The sequence below is a fragment of the Aythya fuligula genome, chromosome 6 (genome assembly GCF_009819795.1).
Source record: "Aythya fuligula isolate bAytFul2 chromosome 6, bAytFul2.pri, whole genome shotgun sequence".
NCBI lineage: Eukaryota > Metazoa > Chordata > Aves > Anseriformes > Anatidae > Aythya > Aythya fuligula.
In genome coordinates, this window is record NC_045564.1 from 17,306,401 (window position 1) to 17,325,594 (window position 19,194).

The following is a 19,194-nucleotide window of genomic DNA, read 5'->3' on the forward strand; positions in this document are numbered from 1 at the left end:
AGAAATTTCCATCTTGCTTGCCTATGTCATACCATTATCCAAGACTCCTATTCCATAAGAAATAAATTTTAAAACCCTATAAATATAATAATAGAAAGACCTTGTGGATTTCATGGTTATCCCTAAAGGTATGAATTTTCAGATTCAAAAATATATAAAGATTTATTTTGAAGCCTAGTTTTAACAATACGATTCTTACATGGGTACGATAAAGGAAGTGAAGTAAATTTATTTCATAAAGTTTAGCCACCATCAACATTCCCTTGCTAAGAGGCAGGTAAGGTCCCACATCAAAGGGTTTGATTAAGCCTCTTATGTGCTTTCTCTCTCTCTCAGTTTGAGGAAAACCTTATAACAGTCTGTGTCAGATAAGAAATAAACTAACTGTAGCTTCAGAAGATTAGTCTAACTGCCTGTTTCTCCTCATGATACTTAACTGTAGTATATTAGTAACAAAAAGCATTTGCCATAAGAGTAACATTTATGCAGCTGCCAATTTGCATTACATTTTGACTATGATCACTCCTCTAGAGCACATTGTCTTGGAGCATTTGTAAATGACTTTGAAGTTCTTTTTGCAATAAAAAGTGCCACAAGTCAAGAGATTTTTGCTAGAATTAAGCCTTGCTGCAGTAAACATTTTGGTCACAAAGGCACAGGTCCCTCTAGGCCAGCAAGGAGCCACAAGCCGACCTCTGCTCCATCAAGTCCTCTCCCCACAGGTCTCATAGCTACAGGAAAAGCTGCAGCAGTTGATGACTTTAGCAGATGCAGTTGGGGCAGTGGGGATCGTATTTGCAGGGAAGAGCTCTAGGGCTTTGGCTAGTTCACGGCAAAGCTGGAGGACTGGTCAGTCCATCTCACCCACAGCACAACCCGTCAGGAATTGTATTACTATTTCTACAATATACCTAAAGTTGTGGCTAGTGCTTGCAAAACCCAGCTTAGCATTGTTATTCATTGCAGCACCTGCATCCCTGCCTGTGCACATTTGCACGTGTCCATGTGCACCCCTGTAGCGCTGAGTGACATTAATTTTGAACATATTCAACATAGTGCCCTGGGGATATGTATACCTACTGAGGATGAAGAAAATCCCTGGTCTTAACCCTCCTGCTTCAGTGGACACTGGGTCTGGTTACTGACCTTGCTAAATGTGAAGTTTGGGGATGTTAACAGTGTCGCCAAGAACCAGAACAAAAGCTGAGCTTGTTCCTGGAGGTACTCTGAGTTTTCTTTTTTTTTAATTATTATTTTTTCCATTGATAGATCATGATTATGTACCAAAATAGGTATATAATTTTCCCTAGGAAAAGTATGTTGTGTTTGCCACTGAAAAGTGTCTTGCTTGTTTCGCTATCCAGAACAACAATGTTGTTTTGTCTTTGTCAGTTACCAAGAGAGAAAATGGTCACAGCGGCACTTCTTGTCAGTGCATAGCATCTACTTGCTGTTTCCAGAAGGCCCACATCAGTAACTGTGGGAAGCAGATCCACAGCCAGCTGGGACACCAGCAAGGAGTAACCAGGCCAACCCAGGTCCGAATTGAGTGCAGTGGCTAGTCGGGTGTAGGACCAAGGCTATGGCAAAAGAGCGGCTCTGTTGGCTCAGAGGTCTCTCCGCTTGTTTAAGAGTTTGCTCACTTGTTACGAAGACAAGGTCTTCAGGGTGTGTCTGGAAAGACACCAGTACAAACATAAAATCTTTGCAAATGGTGCTGATGCACTCCGTGCTGCACAATACAGTACCAAGATAATTCACTTTTTATGCGATAATTTCCATCAGCTTGTCCATTTGGCAACTTGTTCCCTTAATTTAAACTTTAGATTTTTTTTTTAACTATCATACTTTAAACCAAGCCAAAGATTTGTATGAATTAAAAAGGTGATCGGCTCTGGGGCAGACGCGTACTTCAGCGGAGCGGGGGATCAGACAGGCAGGGCTAATTTTTCCGGCACCGAGCCCACTCGAGGGAGCCGCCAGGACCTCGTGAGGGAGGTGAACGAGGCGAGAACGAGGTGTAGGCGGAGCCAGCAGCGCCCCCTCCCCGGCCGTTCAAAAGCTGCCCCTAGGGAGCGCGAGTGAGCAGGACTGGCAGTTAGGGCGTGGCACGGCAGTTAGGCCAGCAGTTCGTGCAGTTAGGGCGAGCAGAGAGGGCAGAGCGTTCCCCCCCGCCCATACGAACACCTCCTCTAACGGCGGTCTAGCGCTAGCTCAGCTGCAATGGTGTACACCAGGCACAGCGCTCTCCAGGAAGTCTGTGCGCACCCAGACCGACTGCCCGCTCAAAACTGCGGCAGTTCAGGTGTCCGGGTGCAGGGAGTGCCTGAGCCTGTTGCTACCACCCGCGGGGGGCAGAGAGACTGTGTGCGTGAGGTGCGAGCAGGTGGATGACCTGGTCCGCCTGGTGGCAGAACTCAAGGAGGAGGGAGCTGAGCTTGTTCAGCCTGGAGAAAAGGAGGCTCAGGGGCGACCTTATTGCTCTCTACAGATACCTTAAAGGAGGCTGTAGTGAGGTGGGGGTTGGCCTGTTCTCCCACGTGCCTGGTGACAGGACGAGGGGGAACGGGCTAAAGTTGTACCAGGGAAGTTTTAGGTTGGATATTAGGAAGAACTTCTTTACTGAGAGGGTTGTGAGGCATTGGAATGGGCTGCCCAGGGAAGTGGTGGAGTCACCATCCCTGGAGGTCTTTAAAAGACGTTTAGATGTTGAACTTAGCGATATGGTTTAGTGGAGGACTTGTTAGTGTTAGGTCAGAGGTTGGTCTCGATGATCTTGAGGTCTCTTCCAACCTAGACAATTCTGTGATTTATTTATTTAAGGTTTTAATTTTTTTTTTTTTTTAACTTTTAAAATAATTCTTGATATAACATGCTTCTTAACATTCCCTACTGTGGAAATAGTGTTTGCTTTTATCTTTCAACATAATTTAAAAAATCATTACAATCTAAAAAATAGCCATTTCTTTAGCTTTGCAGTATATATATTGGGGGATGGGGGGAAAGTCTGATTTAATTAGAAGCAAGTCCATTTGGAAAATTTTGTTATGAAAAATAGATTTTTTTCAGCAGTAGTTTCCCATCATTCAAGTTTGTCTTAAACCCAAACTCACCTGTGGGTAACTGAAAAGGGGGATGCATGGTGAACAAGGATTTCCATAGGGCTGAGTGCTGTGTTGCAATTTTAAATGTCTCCAATTTTACATAAAAAGGGAAATTTCGGGGCTTTCCTTCTCCCCCCAGTAATAATTTTGTAAAAGATATGATAGGGAACAATCTATGCAGTGTGGAATGGGCCTCCCCCAAGGAGGACTGAGTTGAGGAAATTGGACTCACTTTCACAATCTGACTGATTAGCTTTTGTAGACTGTATATTGAGCCCATAAAATATGCTCATAAAGGGCTCAGGCAAGGAAGGATTTTCTGTGCGTATACATTTGGCTAGGTTAACTATGCACTGAAACAGCACGACAAAATACACAGTGGCTAACTGCATAGAAAACCAGGCTCAGTTTTCAAGTATGTTGCTCCTTGAGATGTGTACAATAGGCTGTCGTCTTTGATTTTTAAAAAATGCATGCAATATGACTGCTGGTTAATACGGTTATTAAGATGCATTCCTTAGAGGGAAGAGATTGTATTACATATGAAGCCTGAAACAGTGAGGGCATGTTTAGTCACTGCAGCATGACAATGCCATATGAGAATGAAAAACCTGCGGTGTACTGCACGTGCATTTACGAGACCGAAGGAAACATGAAACTGTGTTTGAGGGAGGAGCCAGGTGCTCATGAAACAAAACACTGTATTAAGCTGGAAATGCACATGGGGTTCAGGATGTCTGAGCAAGCCTAACATGAGCGTTTTAGGACTTGTGAGATTAACCCAGTGCTTTAATCTTCAGCAGGTTTTGTTGTTTGTTTTTGTTTTGTTTTGTTTTCCCTAGAGTAATTTTAGTTTATTACTCAACAAATGGGAAAGGCATTGATTTGCCTTTTTAGAAAGATAATTTGTCTGATGTTGACTGAATTATATGACTGGATTAAACTTGCATAATGTGACTTTCAGAGAGTGACTAATTGGAATTTACTGCAAGCCATGGATGACTTTAAAATCAATTCTTTAGAGTCTTCATAATAAGACTTACTGATTGTGAGGTTAGTACCATAAAATATGCATATATTATCCAAATAACACCGAGAACAAATAGTGCTCAAGAAAATAGCTGCTTCTACTGCATGTGAAGGAGTGCTCCAAGGGGAAGAAAGGAAAGCGGTGTCACAGTAGGACCCCAGACTGAACCACCGTTATGGCTGAGGTTTTAGGACAAATGAGAACATTTGAAATAGCAGGTTATAATCTTCGGGGGTTTTGGTTTGGTTTGTTTTTTTCTTCCTTCCCTGTAGTCCATATGTACAATGTACAACCTCTAAACAGATGTCTCGGTTTAAAGGTTGACGTTTTGCTGGGCTTGGGTTTGTTTGTTTGATTTTTAAGTCACTGAAATATACAGGACTGAGAGGCTGTTTGCAGTTGTGTGCTTTGCTGAGAGTTTGCTTGGCCATTAATTTCAGTCATTCTGGTTTTGGTTTACCTCAACCCTATGAAATCATGTTCTTAAATTAAATTTTTAAAAGTTCTCCAGTCCCCCTCCTCCCGTGGTCTGCCCTGTATACTGCTTCCTAAACATGCAATGATTGCTTATCTGTCACAAACCAGTTAAAAAGTAACATAAAATCAAGACTTTACTTTGAAAAGGGGAAGGGAGAAGACTTTCCTCCTTACATTTCTACCTCTTTTTCACCCCATGTGTAATGGACAGTCTCTAATAATTGTCCCCATTAAGGCAGACTTCCGACACAGCAAGCTCTGAAGACAGCTGCTGGAGAATGGAAGTGCTGGAGGAGGCTGGTGGGTGGGCATGCAGGAGCCACCAACAGAACAGGCGTTGGATCAGAAGCCAGCCATGGATGTAAGAAGAGCAGGGCTTGCAGGCTGGGAATGAGAACAGCATAGGGTGATCAGAGCCAATGAGAGCCTCAGAAGAGAATTGCATCCTGCAGGATTTGAGCTGAATCCATAGATCCATTATTTCTCGTGCACTCCCAATGGTTTTAAATCACCCAGGGCACCTGGAGGATGGGAACTTGCTCCCTGCTACTTTAGTAACTGATGAACAGATAATCTAAAGATCTGAACCTGCCTGGTGGCCATCTAGGTGTGTACAACAAATATTGTTTTCCAATTCGGATTTCAAACTGAAGGAAGAGGGCTTTGTTAAGAGCACTAGCTTGCAACAGCAAACCTGTAAAGTTAGGAAATGGCAGAAGAATGATGTATGCGTTCCATGATTATGTCATCTGAAAGCAGTTTTAGGATGGTGAATTTTAACTATAACACTAATTTATGTTGGGAAAGTATATGTTAGAAATACATAACATTCTATTTTTCATATTTTTTCATTAAAAAAAAAAAAGTTTTCTTAAAAACGTTTTGGTTTTAACTGTCTTTCAGTCCAGGTTTTTGGTGTGCACAAATATAGTGCATATAGCACATGAAAAAGGCTGTATGTGTAGGTGTATGCAGTAGTCCTTTATTTGTGTACAGCAGAAAGTGCTTTCTACTGAACAGTGGCAAACTGATTTATGTAAAACCAATAAGCAGTCCTTGTTAGATCACTGTAACATGAAGCGATGTTAGAATTAAAATTCATAATCTTATAACTACTTTTCAGATTATAACATGTTTTCGTAATTACAGCCATGAGATATGACCTTTCCCTGTTGGGTAATTTTGCTTTCCCTTTTATTGTCAATCTTAAGATTTAATTTTCCAGGATCTAGAGATCGGTTTCTGCTAATATGACTCTAAAGTGCAATTGAAAATAAATCAGTTCTTCAGAATTAGGAAAAAGAAAGCTGACAATTAAGGAGTAAGCATACAAAAAAAAAAAAAAAGAAAAAGAAAAAAAGAAAGAAAAGGAAAAAAGGCTCTCTACCAATGACTGAAAATTCAGAATGCTTTATCTTGCTTCTTAAGTGAAATTGTACAGAAACTAATAAGAGTTGATTCTGATAGTAAATGTACTCTTGGAAATGGCTGGGTTATTTATTTCCAACAAATTAAATTTTCAAAGGGTTTATTTCCAAGTACCAAGTTTTGGTGATATATTTTTTCCCTTTAAAATAAGAGGAATTTGGAGTTCCAAGGAAGCATGTAACAAAAGTGATTTTCCAAAACTCCAGTTTGCCTCCTGTGCCTGTTGTCACCTGAAGCAGTTTGGAGAGGGCAATTCCTCTGTGTCAGGTTTAGGTCTACCTTGTTCCACAAGGACTTTTGCCTGCTGTAGTCTCCAGGAATGAAACCATAAAGTGACTTCAAGCTCATGCAGTCCTTTCTTCCTAGCTAAAGGCCTTCTTCTTCCTCCCCTGTGTCACTACTATTCTTACATATCCACATAGACAAGATGGTTAGTTTTGGGGATCTCTTCCCGCTCAGCTCTTTTTTCTTCATTTCCTGTTGCCACGTTACACTTACCAGTAGGACATGCAGGAAAACATGAGGGATGCGTAGGTACTGACCTGCCACAGAAATTAGTGGTTAAAAGCAGGACAGGCAGATTGAGGTAACCATTGGAAAATGGTTTCTCTACAGGGTGGATCAAGCACCTCCTGTTTGTGATGAGGCTGTGAAGTGAGCTGGGTACTCCTAAGGCCTGTGTAAGCCACTAACGCTTGAGAGCTTCACCCAGTATCCTATCTAGCCAGGGTTTCGGTTATTAGCTATTGACTTGCAATGCAAATTAGTGGTTGGTGAAGCCCATATGTTGGACCTTAATCTCTGCAATTTGCCCCTGTGTGGAAAGGCAGCAGGTTGCTAAAACCTGGAGGGAGGGTAGCGGTGGCTGTGCAAGGGATCCAGGGAGGCTCGTGGTGAGCATTTCTCTTGCTGTATTTGCACAACTGAGCTAAACGGTGACACTGCAATCCAGCTGCAAAACACACCAATTCCACCCAGAAGCCTGCGACAAACTGTGCTCGTCTTGGCTTGTCACTGAGTCATGAGAGATAAAAATACCTTTGCTGCAGAAGGGAGAGCGGTTGCGGTGCCGCAGCCTGTGCAAAGGGGTGGGAGGGCTGGACCCTTCTGCAGGCAGGTTGTGCCCATGGAGTGATCCTCAGGGGACCTGTATGCCTAGGGGGGACAGTGGCCAGCCCCAGGGCGTGGGTCACAGGTGTAGGTAGACCAAAAGTCTGGGTTTGCTGTTTCTGAACTGTTTGCAGATGTGTGGGGAGCACTAGGAGGAGGAAGGCAGGAGCAGGGTGGCCGTGGTGCCCCGTGGGGGTCCTGTTATGCTGGGGCTGTACTGGGTGCTTGTGTGAGACCCTGCGTCCTCGCTTTGGGCGAGGGGCAGCAGGGACCAGGTCGCCCTAAAGGAGGGCACCGCAGCTTCTGGGCCTTGGGGTCTTTGGCAGGAGGGGGCCTGCGGTGGGCTTCTGGTGCCTTGGATCCTGACGGGCATCCCCGGCGTGAAAACCAGGGGCAGGTGTACCTAAGGGAACAGGGGCGAGCTGATGATCCCAGATCCCAAATAATGTGAAGGGGGTGGGGGGGGGCGAAGCGTCGCGGCGAGGCCCGGCTCCCCTTCCCCCGGCCTCCCCCCGGGGGGCGCCTCAGCCGCCGCCGGGGCTCCATTGGCTGCGGGCGCGGGGCCGCCCCCGCCCGGCGCAGCGCCCGCCCCGCGCAGGCCGGCGGGAGGCGCGCGGCCCCGCTCCGCAGCCGCCGCGGCCGGGCGCCGCTGGAGGGCGAGGCTGCGGGCCCGGCCTCCCCGCCCGCCTCCCCGCCCGCCGCTCGCCCCATGCCGGCGCCCAGCCGCCTCTCGGCCGCGCCGGCCCGCGGAGCGCTCCCGGTGGCCGCCATGGCGCTGGCCGCGGGGCGAGTGTGAGCCGGCAGCCCGCAGCCTCCCGTCCCAAAATGCCGTCCCGAGAGTCCTGGCCGGGGCCGAAGGCTCCCCGCGCGGCCGTGCCCGGCGCCAAGCAGGAGCGGCGGCAGCAGGACTTGCTGCTGGCGGCCCTGGGGGTGAAGCTGGGGGCGCAGAAGCCGGCCGCGACCATCTGGCAACCTCTTAAACTCTTTGCTTATTCGCAGCTGACGTCGCTTGTCAGACGGGCAACGCTGAAAGAAAACGAGCATGTTCCGAAATACGAGAAGGTCCATAACTTCAAGGTAAGGGACTGCGCGGCTTCGCACGGCGCCGGGCTGGTGCGTTCGTTTTACGAGGGGTCCTGGGCAGTCTGTGACCGCCCCGAAACTTACACGCTTCGGTTAAACCCCGTGGCCGGCTAAACCCGTTAGGCATCCCTGGGTCATAGCAGCAGAGGAACGAGGACCTCGCGGGTTGCTTGCACACATGTGTTTGCTTTGCTCCTATGTGTCGCACCTGGGTTATCCTTGCTGTTTAAACTTGTTCCACAGCGAGGGATGCTAGCCAGGAGAGAAGCTGTCAAAGTTTTCTTTCAGCTCCGGTGATCGTAATTCAGTTTTACTTATGACAACGTGATGCTGAAAAATCGTTTAGGTCTGTGATGAGAGGATTAAAGCGATCTTATCTGGGTTTGTGACTGGTAAATAGCTTTGGAGGTAAGAAGCATGTTCTGCTGCATCTGGATCAAGCAGATGGTCGGCATTTCCCTCCGTTTCTGGCTTTTCTCCTGTGTTAATGAATTGAGTGTGACGAAAGGAGCATGGCTTACTGTGGGGCTGCTGGAACTGCTGACATTAGCCACCTTGTGCTGTAATAAAAATTTACTTGGTCTTCTCTGTAGCTTCTAATTATTGTTCTAATTTTTAAAAATAAATTATGTTCTTTATTAGGACACGTCAGTGCAGCATATGCATGTTTTGTGTCTACATCTGTAATAAGTGTCCAGTAAAGATTCAGTAATTCAACCTTTTGGCAGTCAAATGCATTGCATAATACACAGCCTGTATCTCTCAGATACCAAGCGAATTGATGTCATGCTGAACTGTACATGACAGCACAAACTTCATGTACAGTACTTGAAGCCCAGATTTTCTTTTTAATGTGTGTTTTTTTTTCCCTTATAGCTTTTGCTTTTATTTATCTTATCAGAAGGGAAAATAATCAATGTCATATAGGTCATATAGGATGTCACATCATGTTTTGTTGGACTTGAGTTCTCTAATAAAGCACACATTTGAAAATCACGTATGAAATGTTACATGGAAGTAGCATTTAATAGGAACTCTTGGCATGATCTAATCCTGCTGTCTGTCAGTTAAATGCAGAGGTTGATTTTTTTCCCCACAGGATCCTGAGGCATCCTAGAGGTCTGAAATATCTTGCAACTTTCATTCGTTCCTTAGAATGTAAAGATAATTCTTGTAGCTGCCAGTAGATAATGATTTTCCATATGCTACAGCCTGTGCAGGATAGTATGTATTTAATTTTACATACATCTATACCCGTTAGTTGCTTTCCTTCAGCTGTCTGAAACAAATCTGTTTTGAAAATCATCCAATAACTTGATTTTCATTCATTTGGTTTTGTTTTTGTGTTTTATTTTGTTTTTCCCCAAAACTGTCTCTGGAAAGTTTTAAAGCCTTGAGTTTTCCATCTCCTTTTTTGAAATCAAACATGTCTGATCCAAGGTCATAGATACAGCACAAACTTTGCATACAGATTGTTTTCTTTATAATGGTTGTACTGTAGTCCCTTTTTATGTAAAGCTGGTAGAAGAATATACCTTTAAAAGTAACTGTTTTCTCCAGTCAGTGCCAAGCAGTCAGCCTGCACAGATAATTTTTGCTATGAAAAAGAACAGGACCTTGCACCTTAAGCGGTGTGCAGCAGCCAGCCTGCCTGCCAAAGGAATGCTGCTGCCTTAACAAGCCCTGCCCATGGACCTGTCCCTTTTTTAAGAAATAATCATATGCCCTTCTGGGTTATCGCTTCTGGGTTACAGACCTGAAATGAGCACGGCTCGTTGATTCTCAGTTTTATTGCTCCTTGCCTCTGTCAAATTTTTCTTCTCAAATGTATAGGCGTCATCATTTTAAATGTCTAAATAAGTATCCTAGGTCACCTGCCAAGCAGCAAATGTGCCACCCTTGTGGGAGAGGAGGAAATGTCAGTTCCAGAATCCTTTCCAGGCCTTTCCTTGGAGCTAGGCTTCTGGAAAAAATAACTTATAGGGTTCGGCTACCCAACAGTGACTGCTGTCCCCAGGGGCTCCACCAGCAAAAAGGAGGACATACACTGCTTCGTGTCTCTGCAGCTGATGTCCTCTTCGTTGCACGGGTACAAGGCAGCAGATAGGGACCTCACACCTCTTCCCAACTGCTTCTGTAGTCAGTCACATCACTGTTAATGCAAATAAAGGGCTTTTAGAAATCCTTTTATGCTGGAAATGCTGTAGCATCCTGGTAGAAGGAGGAGAAATGGAAAATTGTTAATGCACAACAACTAGCACTGGGTCTTGAGAAGAAGGCAGGAGCAGCCGCTCTGCAGAAGGTCCAGGTTAGCTAGTGCCAGGGGGGCTTGGGCACAGATGGGGAGACCCAAATTCATCCTCTGCTTCTGCACCGTGTGTACTGTGGGCAGTGGCAGCCAGGGAAAGAGCAAGCACAGGGACGTGGGGGGGCTTTAAACCCTCTGGCTGTTGCCTCCAGCAAACCTTACATGTTGCAGAGGATCACCTAGGGAAGGGGTGAGCATGAAAGCTGGTTTTAACTCTGAAGCCATCAAGCTCTCCTGAACAAATCTGCTCAGCTACGTTCTACTCAGAGTGCTGTTGGAAAGAACGTAAGGGCAGTCCTGCGAGGAGTGCTGACACAGGGTTGGTGGTTTTTGAGAGGTTTTGATCTCACTTAAATCTGCTGGCACGTGAGGTGCCTTTTGCCTGGCGTGGGCAGCCTGCCCGGCTGGGGTGGGCAGACACGTGCAGCAGGGCTGGCCAGCAGCGAGCTCCTCGGCCCTGTAATGCTCTCCTGGCGGGCAGCACTCGGCTGCTGGGAGCACGTCTTGAGCACGGACATGCAGTGGCTGGGTTCTCTTAAATTCATCTCCTTAAGTAAGGAAAGGGACAATGGTTTGCAGATGGCAGGTCTGACCACTTTTTTAATGCATATGCCTCAGGATAAGAGCTAGATGTTAAAAATAAATAAATAAATACTTTTTATGTATATTTGTTTTTTTTTCTAATTTATAAAAAGCTTCTATTAGTGTTTTAAGTACTAACAAAACCTCCTCTATGAATGTAATATAAAAAATTAATTTTCTGTTAATTCAAACATATCAGCTAAGAGAAATTTTAGTCGTCATTGTTTGATGCAACATTTTATTTAGCTCTAACTGAATAATTGGATCTGAAGGTGAGCTAGGTCTGGGAGTGGGACTTGATTGGGTCTGTCTGTCTGAATATTTCATTTCTTTTGCTCTCCCTCTTTATGCTATGCTTTTCTGCAATCCAGCACGCCAAATGAGAAAAGGGAAGAAAACTGAGATTAACAGCAGGAAATCTTCCTGGCAGTGAATTTGTTAGTCAGTGCAGTAATCTCTCCATCACTTGGCAAATGTAAAATACATCCAGACAAAGCACCTTGAAGGTCTTTACCCCACTCCAGCCCATGTGGCTCACGGCCCCAGGACTATTTCGCTGCAGTGGCTGGCTGCTGGTGTGCCTTCAGCTGCCGCCGACCCTGGGGGCTTGAGCCCGCAGAGCTCTGCAGGAGTTCGTAACCACTGACAGTCCCAGGCACAAAGCCACTCTGCTGCCTGGATTAGCACCACGGTGCTTCGCTGAAGCAGGGAGGTGTCTGCAACTGTCAGAGCTGGGCTGAAGTTTGTGCTTCCTCACACCGCATTCCCTAGAATGTTGTCTTGCTTCTCTTTTGCACCTCATATAATTTGTATGTCCCCAGAAAAAAAAACAAAGACTCATCAAGGAGCAGTCTCTGCTAGATGGGCTTTGCTGGTGTAGATGGACTCGAGCATCGCTTTTGTGGAGACACTGCTGATACTGAGGGTTATTCCTTGGGAATAACAAATAAGCTAACCTGGCCCTGGCTCAGATTTTGCTGGTGTAATTGCATCTTCACTAGGTGTTTTGCCAGTGTAAAAAGTCATAACAAATTAATTCCATGCAAAATTGTGTTATTCTAACAAGAGCTGCTCGTGAGAGCTGTGCCTAAACCCTGAGAGCCAGAAGATGGGCAGTGCAGAAGAAACGCTGCAAAAAGACCCAAAGCTGTAACAAACTCGTAATGTTGAGCAGAGCCATTTTTCTGGGACTTCTGAGATGAACCAATTTCTATTTCTGATCTTCTGAAAAGTGGGGCAAGTGCCGATTTGGGGCAAATCGGTCTAGCTCCACTGAAAAGAGTGTGCCGCTTTTCATTAAGTCCAGCCCTGGCAACAAACGTATTTTCAAAACATCTTTAAATGAGTCACTGCACTCGAATGAATATTCAGGAGAACAGGGTGCCTCTAGCACAGTCCCCCGAGAGAGCCTCTGCATGTATTCAGAGATAAGAAAACCTCAGAAAATTTTAGGTTTCTTTAGACTCCTAATACTTGGGGAAAATGTTCAAAGGCATGGAAAATATCTGGAGAACAAAAGTGAAGGAAAAGTCTCCACAAAACTGCTCAGAAGATCTCAGCAGTTCTGCACAGCTGCTCCGAAAACTCATAGTGTAGTATAAGGCAGTTCAAGCCAGAAAAGCTTTTAGGGATTGATGGATATTTTTTTCTCCTAAGGTATTTAATGTTACTTTTACTTTTAAAATTTTTGTGGAAAAGCCTTGGCTTTTCCAAAGCAGCTTCCAAATAGTCCATTATTATTTAACCCTCTCTGGTTTCTGAGTGGTAGTCGCTGAATTCAAGATTTCCTCAGTTTAAAAAAAAAAATGTTTTTTTCTAATTCTTTATTTAATCTGTAATTCCTTCACACCTTACCAGTGGTTTTAAAAGTCCTTAGATGTGAATCTCGTGTCTTCCATGTGCCCAGCCCCAAGGGTGAACCAGCTCATGACTGTGGTAGAAACGCACTGCTGGGGCAGACTGGGCATTTGCCTTCATGAGCCCGCAGTGCTTCTCATGCTCTCCCGTCATCAACACTATTTTTTTCCAAATTAGCTTGTAGCATCATTAGAAAAGCATTTCTCTTAGGAATCTAAAGTTTTGTATTATATGTATATCATATATTATATATTATATTTATATCATTACGTGTAGTATATATGGCATGTATATGGAATGAAACAGGCAATGTTCCAGTTTCTAGATATCAATTTAAAGAAAATCTGCTATTCCATCTTGAGGGAAAGGTGACTGCTTTCATTGAATTTACAAGGAAGAAAAGCCTACAACCTGCTGCTTCCTCTGCCGTTTTTTGCCGTGGCTCTTGTAGAGCACAACCTAACCCCAATTTCTAGTTGTTCTCATTTCTGCTGACATGCTCAGCTCAAACCAGAAAGTCTACAAGACGTGACAGTGCTTCTGGCTCCAAGCAGGCAAGGACCTGGAGGAAGGGTCGCCTGCTCAATGTTTGTGTCAGTGTATCCGCTGCTGGTAATGATGCTATTTATACATGATGCTCTGAATCAGAGTCTCCCCTCTGTAGAGCTGTTGGACAAAGTCATTACCACTGGCTCCCCACAGGTAACACTGCACCTAGTGTAGGCAAAGTCACCTCTGGTTTTGAAGATCTGTTCCAATGTTCTCAGTTACTTTCCTTTCTGTTACAGCCTCGCATGTAAGCAGATTATCTTACAGCTGCGGCGCTGCCGTGTGTGTTGTCATGGCACTCATCTTGCTTCTGAGATTACTCATCAGCAGCAGTATTTGTCTCACAGTAGGAAAGTCGTGTTCTGTAATATTTGGAGCCCTCAAGACTCTTGTTTTAGAGGACCTATCTAATCATCATAATATGTGCAAAGATTGAAATGAAGCGGTGGCTGAACTGATAGTTGAGTCCATTGATTTTCCTCACCAATCTCTGCTGTACCCTTCGCATCCAGGCAATCTGTGTCTGGACCAGGGATGGATAAAGAGGACATGCCTACTGGGTGCCAGCATGAGCACGCTCGCTGCCTGATAAAATCCGCTGTGACAGTGGAGACAGACATTAATAATACAGGCTGAGTTCATCGTTTTAATTGAGACTTACAGCGTCTCCCATATCCAATTAAAACCTTGGTAGAATCCCAGCAGGCAGAGTTCGGTTGATGGAACTGCAAATCAGTGAGGACCACTGAGCTGACAGGCTCCATCAGCAGTGTCCTGTGATCCTTAGGCATGAGTTTGAAAGGCGGCATAGCCAGCAGAACTGCAGCCCTGGAGCATCATGCGGTGTAAGTGCTGGGTGCATGCCATTTGTTCAGTCCCCAGCCAGCCTGGGCTCCTCCCGGAGCACCGACAAGGCTCCTACGCAGAGCACAGGACTCTGGAAGAAGGTAAAGCTGCAGCGTTTTTCCCATCCTTTTTCTAGTTGATATATTTCATCCCAGCGCAGGATTTCCAAAACCCATTGTTCTCACCAGCACTCAGCGTGGAGAGCCATGTAAGAGGCTATTCTGCTCTGTATGGACCATGGGTCCTGTTAGAGCTGCCATTCGGGGAGACCATGGCAGCAGCCTCTAAATAGGGAAAGTTTTTTTTATGGACTGTCAGAAGGCCTGTTTTTTGTGTTCAGTGTTTATTTTGCGTATACATAATTTGCCAGATCCAGCCTTGCTTTCTTCCCGGCAGTGGCTGTGTGGAAGCTCTGCAGATCCATCATGTTCTTTCACATCACGTTTCCAAAGCACTTTGCTGATATTCCTTCATTTTTCTCTTACCTGCCTTGACAAGTTACATAGTTTAGGTCTCCCAGTTACGAATGCTAATTATCTGCTGGCTCATTCTTGGCTTTCAGATAGCAGTCAAGGCTAGCTGAAGAACTGCCTAGTAAAAACAAAAAGCATTAATAATAAGTGGATTTACGAGATACACAGGTAACTTCAGCAGTGACCTTTACAGAGGCTGAGAAATATCTGAGAGAGATCTGCTTGATGAGTTCACAGCTTGTGGTATAATCTATTGTCAGTCATCAATTTAGTTCGGTTCCCTTAAAAGTTTGTCTGTTTTTGTAAGCAATATTTTATTAAATTCAGAACAAAAATAAATTCAGTTCTATAACACATTGTTACTAATCAAATAAGGTAAGATATTTTTCCTGTGCATAAGAAAATGTCTTTTATCCTTCCGACGTACAGGATAGCTTAGTAATTTTATCTAGATTTTGAAGTAGGTATTTTCCTTTAAATTTATCTAGAATTAGATTTTTCTTTTAAATTTCATATTTCCCCTGGAATTTTACAAATTAAGATTATCTTTCTCTCCTGCTCTCCCATTTTCCATGTTCTTAAAAAAATCACTCACACTTGAAGCCTTATGGAAAGAGAGAGAGAAAAAAGGTTTTAGGGCGGGAGTGAGAATGGAAGGGGTGGGAGATATAAAGCCCCAGTTGGCAATTGAGTGCTCTCACATTTTATAAGACAGTAAAATCTGCATGTGGCAGATGCTCTTTTTATAAGGAGAAAGACACCCCTTGTAATTTAAGTCAGGATCTCTGAAATTCTGCTGGGTGTGTTTTCAGAAATTTTTCTGGGAAAGCATCTTTTAGTTTTGAAAATCAGCAAGTCACTTGGCAGGTTTTTAGAATGGGGAATTGAATATAAAAGTTGGAGTGCTGTATGAAAGGGTCGTGTCATAAATGCAATATTGTTTGCAGGTGCTGGCCCTCTAACTAGCAAAGGGATGCAAACGTGTTCCTTTTTAGCATGCTGCCAGGCCTTGCTCTGCAGGATGAAACGGGATTAGAGGGCTGTTCTGACCTCCGAAGACCGCTTTTTTGCAGTTTTCTGGCATGGCTCACTTAACTGATTTCATTTCCAGAGGTGCTGTAGATTCAGAGCTGTCCAGTTCCGCTCCATGGCAGTGGGGAGATTAACGCTCTGGCACCACCACACTCTGTGTAAAGACAGCACCGCTTACAAACCCCAAAAGCAGCTTCAGAGCTGATCCTGCAGGGTTGCAGGTACTGGGGATGGAAGGACATCATAGGCCTTTGGGCGTCCTAATTAATACTGCCAGAGAACATCCCCAGAGCACGTCAGATAAAAGTCAAGGCAAGATAAAGCATTATGGAAAAAACTACCTGTAGATTTTAGGTTGTTTAAATTTTGCAACCAAAGTAGTGGATAAGAAAGTAATTTGGATGGAGCAGTGTAAAGCTAAGCCATCTCAGGACAAATGTTCTACCTGAGAATTAATTTCCTAAGAAAATTATGTGGCAAGGCATTTCTGTGTGTGGATGGAGCCTGGGACGCATGGGATGAGAGAATGAGGATCGTGAGACAATGACCCTGAAAGCCAAGTCAGTCTTGGTCTCGTGAAGAGTGACCAATGCATGCAGTACCAGTAGGGAAGAGAGGAGTCTGTTTTGCCCCTGCCCTTTTTAGTTGTTCTTTTTGAATCACATTTTTGTTTTCCTCAACACAAGTTTTGAGAAGTATTTTAAAGAAGTGTTTTTGGGGGAATGTTCTTTTGACCAAAAAAAAAATAAAGTGACTGAAAGGAAGCTTTTTTTTTTTTTTTTTTTTTTTTTTTTCTGCAGAAGTTGTGTTAGTCCTGCAGGCATTAAAGCATAGCATTTTGCTTGAGGATATTAGAATGTGCTCATTCTGGGAAGGGAAAGCTGCCAGAGACCTGGAGGGGGAAAAAAAAAAAAAAAGCACAGGACTGAGGAAGAAAGCCAAGAGGATGTGGGTAGTGCAGGTGGGTAATGGAGAAGAAGGTGTGAAAAATCTCTTTGTGCTAGGAAGAAGCAAGAAAATGGAGGTTGCAGCTGCTGACAGCCTTATCATCTGCTTCATAGAAGTCAGCTGGAGCTGGGAGGAGAAGGGAGCACATTGCACCTTCAGAGGAGTGGGAGGCAGTGAGGGTGGCAGCTGCTCGAGGATGGTGCCAGGCTGTGAGAAAGCTGCACCTGGCACCCCTCCGCTTCCTCCAGAGATGTCAGGGCGTAGAGCGAGAGGCAGCTGTAAGCCTGGCTTAGCACGGGCACCACCTGAACGACTAGGTGCATTCAAGAGCAGCTCTGCAGGCTAATGCAGCAATCTGCCTGCTGCGGCTGCCTCACGGGCAGCAAATGCTGCAGAGCTTCAGGGGAGGCTGCAGACCTTCCTGTAGCCCAAACTGGAACTCTGCCTGCATTGCTAGGTGCTGCTCCGTGCTGTTGCTTGTTGGAGGTGTCACCTGGGATCCAGCTGCTGCGTACAGCTGGCAGAGGGGATGCCAACCTCCTCTGCTAGTTATAATCGGAGCACTGTGGTTAAAACCAGAAACACGGACACGTTTCAGGCAGCCCTTCTCTTTTCTCTTCTGCGCTGGTGTGATCAGACACTGCATGCATGTGAGGGTACTGCCCGTGCTGGTACCACTGAGTGACTGGAGAACTGGCTGAGTTAAGCCTAAAGCTTTTTTATTACGTTTCACTGCAAATTTTGTTACTTTATGATCACCAGTTACCAATTTTTTAGCCAGTCTATTCTAAACAGACATTCGAAGTCTTGTACAGTGGCTTAAGCAAGCAATGATTTTCTCTACAAAGCACCCTGTGGTTTCCTACAGCATGCGCTTTATCAGAATAAAATCCCGAGCAGCTAATGGTGTCTGAAGGATTTGTAGCTCATGTGCGAGCCAGGACTGAAAGCAGCATTGGCTTTTTCTTCCCTAGCTTTGAACTTCTTCCTGGGTCCATGAATTCTTGTTGCCATTTGCTAGATTAATTTAGATTTTCAATATGTGGCATTAGTCTGGAGAGAATTAATTTCCTTTCAGAGTCATTCTGAACTGGAAAGCCCCCAGCTGCATTTCCAGGACTTCTGTGCAACACTGGTGCTTTTGCCTGGCAGGACAATCTCAGCCTGAGGCAGTCACGCAGTGCCCAGCAGAGAGACATACCTCACCTCATACACACCTCACAGAGGTGAACTCCTGAACCATTGCTGTCTTGGGGCTGGAATCCAGTCCAGGGAGAGGGGTGCCAGGAGCAGGGAGAGAGGCTGCAACCACAATTGCTCCCGTGTCCCACAGCAGTGCAGTGGGAGCAGACCCCAGTCCCAGTCCTGCTGCTCCAGATGATGCAGGATGGACAACTTGCTCTTCCACAGGACTGCATGCTTCACAGCAGTTAAATCTTTGTGTTGTTTTTTGTGTTTTGTTTTGTTTTTCCCTCTCCTGCAGTGGTAAAATTCCAGCAAATGTGCATGCAGTGCCTTCTAAGAAAAGGAGTTCTGGCTGTTTAGACACATTGCTATTGATGTCTGTGAAACAGTTGGGTCATTTTCTATAATTTTCCTTTCTGCTACTGTCTTCCAGGTGCATACGTTCAGGGGCCCGCACTGGTGTGAATACTGTGCCAACTTTATGTGGGGCCTCATTGCTCAGGGAGTAAAATGTGCAGGTAACGCTTGTTCTGTCTTATTTTTCTAAGTCACTCCCAATGTTTTAATGACTGAATTTGCTGCCTGCTCCACTGTAAACCCATGCAGCAAGGGTCTGATCTGTCCTTGTTGAAATCAAGGAAGGAGATGTGTTCCCTCTGCTGCTGGTGTCCCCATGTTCATAACATCACTGTGGTGATGCACAGCATGTCTCGAGTGCTCATGGGGGGAAATGACAGCAATCATTGATTCTTTTGTTTGTTTGTTTGTTTTCAGAATGGAGGGAGAAATAGGTAAATGTGTTATTACCTTTATTTCCTGTATAGCACTTGTATGTATTGGTCAGTGTGAGAGACTCGTCAAGGGTCTCTATGTGCAAGGTGGGCAATCAGCAAGTTTCACGTTGTGGCTCGGAAACAGACACTTGGGTTCATTTTCTTTCTAAGCCAGCAAACTCAGTGTGCCATACACCCTAAGTCATGTTCCAAGTTTGCAAACTTTAAATAATAGTAAGAAAGAGAAATGTTGCATAAACATGCAGGTGCTGATATAAATGTGTTACACGCATGGGTGTCACTGCAGGCATTTCTAGGATTAAGCCTCTCCAAAGTAAAACACTTTGGCAGTTTTATTGATGTGATTCTTCTGAAAAGAAAGGACAGTCTTCTCTTTTCAAAGGCGAAA

General features: G+C 44.9%; 1 protein-coding gene across 1 annotated transcript in view; it reads left to right on the forward strand.

Annotated features, from left to right (window-relative positions):
* Nucleotides 1-19,194, forward strand: part of CHN1 (chimerin 1) — a 95,871-nt gene that overhangs the window by 60,242 nt on the left and 16,435 nt on the right. Inside the window, exons 7-8 of the mRNA XM_032189835.1 lie at nucleotides 8,149-8,226; nucleotides 18,446-18,530. Of these exons, the coding sequence (XP_032045726.1) occupies nucleotides 8,149-8,226; nucleotides 18,446-18,530 (163 nt within the window). The remainder of the gene's footprint in view (nucleotides 1-8,148; nucleotides 8,227-18,445; nucleotides 18,531-19,194) is intronic.